Raw genomic sequence first — 5,971 nt, forward strand, 5'->3', positions numbered from 1 at the left:
CCATTAATCATCCATCCATCCATCCATCCATCCATCCATCCATCCATCCATCCATCCATCCATCCATCCATCCATCCATTGATGTTCTTTTCCTTTGTCCTGTTCATTTTTCTTCCTGTTATGAGGCTGGAAATGCGAATAGTTGGAACCAATGTATTAACAGGCTTTTTAAAGTTTAACCTGGATTGTTCACCTCTGCTGCTTCTATAGTTAAAGCGACTGACTGCTGTGATCCAGTATAGATATTTAATGTAATGAATGTGTGAACGCTGCTTACAGTCTCTTACAAAAAACATGATGGACATATTAATGGAAATCTGTTTCATGTTTCTCCCAGAACCAGCAGAGGCCCTCTGTGTCTGTGTCTACAGGACTTCAAGCTGATTGCTGTTCTCGGCAGGGGCCACTTTGGGAAGGTATGGGCCCCAGTCTCACGCATCTTCCTTCAAAGTCTGCATCACATCGTCTCATTGGAGTTTCATTCTACTTATCTTGACCTGCTCTCTTCAGGTGTTGCTGTCAGAGTATAAAAAAACCGGCAGCCAGTACGCCATCAAAGCCCTGAAGAAAGGAGATATTGTAGCAAGGGACGAGGTAGAAAGGTAACTATGTTTAATGATGATTAACGCCACACTTCTGCTGCATCAAAGCCCCCTATTCACCTGGCTCTCTGGCCCCTCCCCTCCGCCTCCAGTCTGATGTGTGAGAAGCGGATCTTCGAGACTGTCAACAGCTCCCACCACCCTTTCCTGGTCAACCTGTTTGCATGTTTCCAGACGCCGGAACACGTGTGCTTCGTCATGGAGTACACGGCGGGAGGAGACCTGATGATGCACATACATGCTGACGTGTTCGCCGAGCCGCGGGCTGTGTGAGTGCTTCTTCCAGGATTAACGGAAGAATTGGAATAAAGTAGAGATGATTTACGAGACTGTCTGCCTCCTTTGGTGTAATGAACAGGTTCTACTCAGCCTGCGTAGTCCTGGGTCTGCAGTTCCTCCATGACCATAAGATTGTATACCGGTGAGTACTTGGATGACACACTGCATGCATGGGGGAGCTGAAGCATGTCCTTACCTTAGATGTAATCCTGCTTTCTTTATCAGGGATCTGAAGCTGGATAACCTGCTCCTGGATACGGAGGGTTTTGTGAAGATAGCTGACTTCGGGCTCTGTAAAGAGGGTAAGCCCTTCCACATTTTATCACTTGCCTTGGATCTTTGTTCACAAACAAATCCTAGAGCAGAAGTCTGCATTCTAAAGAGGCACTTTGGCCTAAAGGTATCTGTCATTTCTAAGCACCATAATGTTATTATTTGTAGCTTTAAAACAATATAGAAAACATCTCTGCAAAAGCTCCAGTCACACCTTAACGATTTAGACCAGCGTATGCCCGACGTAGGAAAAATCAGACGAAAACGTTGGCATAAGTTGGATAAGTTATGGGTAGGTTTTGTCTAAGTCATGAGCACGCTGAAATACCCTGAAATACACTGGCACACGTTGACATACGGCGAGTACGCATGCTAAAAATTTGCAGATGTATGCCAGCGTATGCTCATACGTGGGCCATGAGGTAAGTTATTTGATTGTTGACATACGTAAAGTGTAAGTCACTCATAAGTCTTGGTGTCTAGCTTATCCAAAACATATGAGTAACTTATGCATAATTTAGGCGTAACTTATCAAGAACTATTTCCAACCCATATCAACGTATCTGACGCGTTCCAGACGACGGCTGAACGTGTTTCTAACTTTCAGCTACTGTATAATGGTTTATTGGCAGCGTTTTGGTATAAAGGGGGTTCAGAGGAGAAAACCATCAGTTCTCCTCCAGACTTCATCCCCATGATAGGGTGAAAGAGAAGGAGAGTCTGATGGATCCTCCCTTCGTTCACGCCCATGAGCAACAAACTTCCTAGCAGACATGGTGCTAAACCTGCTGCGACTGCAAACCTATCTTTCTTTTTCTTATTTCGTTTTATTTATTCTTTTTTTTATGGCAGTAAACAGCATCTAGGTTAATACTGCAATCAAATAAATCTTTTTATGCAATCCTGGCGCTTCGCTGCCCCCCTAAGAACACTGGCTTGTGCATCATTTCATGGGCATTACGCTGCCGTGAGTCATGCATTAGTTAGGCTGTCATTGGACATAAGTTGTGGACTCGTTATGAATACGCTATGTATACGCCCAAATTTGAAAAAATACATAGAAAGTTCAACGTATGCCAACGTTTTAGAAGATTCTGGGACATCAGGCATACACTGGAAAAATCGTCAAGGTGTGAAAGGGGCTAAAGAGAAAAAAATTTATATTTTGGAAGAAAGAATGGAAGAAAGGACAGTTTTCAAGCTAAAGACAAGAAAAACAGATTTCTAAAAAGTGTTACTGTTACTTTTAGTATTCTAAGGTGGAAATCTAATTGAATTTCAAACATGCATTATTATATTTATATTAAAAAGTTTTCATTTTTAGTCATCAGTTAAAAGTCCATTGAGTAGCTTGTGGCTCCAGAGTCACCCATGTGATGTTCAAAAGGTCAACCAGCCCCCCCCCCCCCCCCAATACAAAAAAATTATAATAATAATCTGAGTAAAAAAAAATAATAATGATCTCAGTTAATGTGTGCCTTAACAGATTAAAACAAAACAAAAATCTTAAATAGTGAGCTGTTCTTGTTTAAAGCCTCTAATCTGATGCTGCTGTTGTCGCTCTGTTTGATTTAATCTTCTTCTTTAATGATTGTTATTTTTTTCAAGGCATGGGTTATGGAGACAGAACCAGTACTTTCTGTGGCACTCCTGAGTTTCTGGCCCCTGAGGTGCTGACGGACACGTCGTACACCAGAGCAGTCGACTGGTGGGGCCTCGGCGTTCTCGTCTATGAGATGTTGGTGGGCGAGGTGAGCATATGGGGGAAACGGCGCATCATGTGGAAACCTTCCTACCAGAACCGAGTCAGAACAGGAAACTGGACCTGCTTTGGTTCAGCTGCTAAAATCAAAGCTCTATCAGAGCTTTTTCTCCAGACGAACTTTAACTGTTCCATTAGATACCTTCAGACTAGATGCTAGGCTAAAGAATGGCTTCTCTTTTGCTATATCTTCTGATAAGCTGACCAAACAAGAGGCTGGTACTAGAACTAAAAATGTGTAAGTTTAGACTCATCGCTATGAGAGTAATTTAAAAATCAAAAATTATGTCTTAGTCCTCATGAATGAGACTAAATTCCTATTTTCCTTTACATACTCTCATATTTCTGCTGCTGAAAAGACACAAGTTGTGTTTAAAGTTACTTTTAAGTTATGCTGTGGGCCTGTTTCTCTCACAGGGATATTGCTGCTTAGATTAGACTAAATAGGGAGAAACAAGGACATTGACTTAAAGTTGTAGGGAAATCATATTTAAATGTAAAATCATTCTGGCTTAAACATGTATATAGATGTACTCTATATCAGACGATATTGATATTATATTTCTGTTTTTAAAAAATCCTGTCCTAAAATTTGTTGGTTTTTTTTGGTTATCTTCTGCAGGCCAGTTAGTTATACGTCAGCTTGTACACCTAAATTCGGCGAATCAAATATCAATGGTCATCTGTCAATCAAATTTTTTTCGGTCACAGCATCTTGATTCATATGTTGCAGCTAATATACTCAACAGTTGAAAAAAGAATTAAAAATCATTTCCTTTCCCATTGAGTTCCGTCCCAGTGTCAATGGGGATGGACGTCTGTGTCTTCAGCAGGCGTAGAGCTAACAGAACTGGCAGCGTTGTGAGGAAAGGGCTCAAACATGTACGGCTGTAAGTAGGGGTGTAAATAATAATCGTTTTGTATCGATGCATCGATCCAACAGCCGACAATCCGATGCAGCGATACGTCCGCAAGATAATCGATTCATGTTTTTTTCCCTCTAGTCTATTTTTATCCATTTGCTCCTGGGCGTAATTCTCCCTCCCGTGCTGCGGTGGCGCTAAACCTATTTTGCCCTCCTACCTCGCTTCCTGGTTATACTCTTACAGCAGTGTGTTGCAGTGAGCTTGACTAAGACATTTTTGATTTATGCTCAATATTGAAGCGTGGTCTGAGCTACACACTGTGGGTCTAGATACGGCCGAGGAGGTGAGGAAGTGGGGGCGAGTTTAGTCTGATGGCGGAGGGACATGAGGGCCAAAAAGAGCGGCGATCCAGGTGGGAAAAGGGTCCCAGCGTTCTCACGCACCTCGCTCTTCTAGCGGGTCAAACTTCATGAGTTGTTTTCTGCAATTTCGGTCATAAAAACAAAACAAGCCAGCCTCCTGTCTGCGGCACTGTTTGTGGTCGGCTAAAATTTAGGAGAAGCGAAGCGGCGTGTCTGTGGAGGGGGCGGGGACGTCTGGAGCCGAGGTATTGCATTGCACTCATTGCACTGATTTAGTGCAGTATTTTTTGATGCAAGGGCTTGCAGAATCTATAATGCAAGGGTATTATTATTTTTCAGTTAATGAGGTTTTAATAGGAATGAACCAATTAATCGAATCGAATCGAATCGTGCTGTATTCTTGAGTATCGAAAATAATCGAATCATTGGGTCAGGAAATCGATACTGAATCGAATCACCATGATGGATGTGATTTACACCCCTAGCTGTAAGCCTTCTACACCAAACCAAGCTTCTGCTGCCCTGGCGTCCTCTTCCACAACATCTTCGTCCCCGCTTTCCTCCTCTAAATAAAAAATGTATAATGGAGGAGACTCATCCACGACCTCCGACACTAAACTCTCCTCCTCTTTGCATGTTTCCTCTGTCCATAGCGTTCCTTGACAGTGTCGTTTCTAAGTCACCAATTTAGTGCTACTTGGTCCCAAAGGAATTTCCCATTGGGAACCTACTAGCACTAAGTTGCTAACTGGTTAGCAAGATGCTTCCGACATCAAACTTGCTTATGAATCTTCCGCCACAACAATCCCGCCCCCTTGATAATCGACCAATCACATTCACTTTATTCACTCGTGTAAAGTTGGGCACCACTCGGGGGAAATTGGAAATGCAACGGTTGGAACAGCCGCTTCCCTACTAATAGATCTATAAGATGGTTAAAACTTTGATTGTAGGAACTCTTGAATCTTGAATGCTACTAAGCCTATGCTCTCTCTGTACGGGCATTTTAATGCGTGTATCAGTGGAGATATTTGGAAGAGTCTTTAGTTCTCACTTTATTTCCGAAAAGTCACACAATGCTAAAATCAACCTTTTGGACCTATGCATCGTTATTAAAAGTTATGTTCTGATTCTACCATTGAAACAATGTTCTGGTAAAACATTGAAAACCCACAAATACATTTTATTTTCTTATTCTTTAATATTTACATAAACCTTTAAAATCCAGCCTTTACAGGGGGTAGGTTTTAATGTTTCTCTTAGGAGGTGATAAATTATTAAAGCTGTCTGGAGGAACTCAGATGAATTTAAGCATTTAGGAGCTGAACATACACACACACGGATATATATATAAAATTGTTGGCTATATAAATTAGAAAACATAATTCAATCCAGTGAAAATGTTGCAGTAAACAGGATTTCTCAGAAGTTTATTTAGTAACGACTGATACAAGAAACAAAGTTTCCCCGCAGTCATTACAAAGTATGTTTACGATCAAAATTAGCTTGTAATGTCCTTTATAATTACTTAACTAATGCTGTTTGCTCTCCTCTGAGTTTTGACAGTTATTTTGTGGGTAGAGATAAAGGTATCAGCATACAGCTGTCAGCATTTCTGCAATAGTTTGTTTATGTTGCCCTCTGCTGGTCTGATTGTGCAATTACAACGTCTGGCTGTAACAACCCTTAGTCAACCGACAACAAATAAATAAACCTAGAAAATGTAATGTTATGAAATGCAATTAGATTTATTTATTTATATAGAGCCAATTCACAACACATGTCATCTTCAAAGTTTTCTATCTAAGGAAAACCAGTTGATTGCAT

The 5,971-nt window shown here is 41.1% G+C and overlaps 1 protein-coding gene across 3 annotated transcripts in view; it reads left to right on the forward strand.

Annotated features, from left to right (window-relative positions):
• The window catches only part of LOC107087681 (serine/threonine-protein kinase N1-like), a 77,249-nt gene that overhangs the window by 67,483 nt on the left and 3,795 nt on the right, over positions 1 to 5,971 (forward strand). For all 3 annotated transcript variants that reach the window (XM_015379390.1, XM_015379389.1, XM_015379388.1), the window contains exons 14-19: positions 338 to 416; positions 511 to 602; positions 695 to 871; positions 961 to 1,023; positions 1,107 to 1,183; positions 2,763 to 2,905. In XM_015379390.1, the coding sequence (XP_015234876.1) occupies positions 338 to 416; positions 511 to 602; positions 695 to 871; positions 961 to 1,023; positions 1,107 to 1,183; positions 2,763 to 2,905 (631 nt within the window). The remainder of the gene's footprint in view (positions 1 to 337; positions 417 to 510; positions 603 to 694; positions 872 to 960; positions 1,024 to 1,106; positions 1,184 to 2,762; positions 2,906 to 5,971) is intronic.

Source organism: Cyprinodon variegatus, unplaced genomic scaffold (genome assembly GCF_000732505.1).
Source record: "Cyprinodon variegatus isolate N-32 unplaced genomic scaffold, C_variegatus-1.0 Scaffold190, whole genome shotgun sequence".
In the NCBI taxonomy this organism is placed as follows: domain Eukaryota; kingdom Metazoa; phylum Chordata; class Actinopteri; order Cyprinodontiformes; family Cyprinodontidae; genus Cyprinodon; species Cyprinodon variegatus.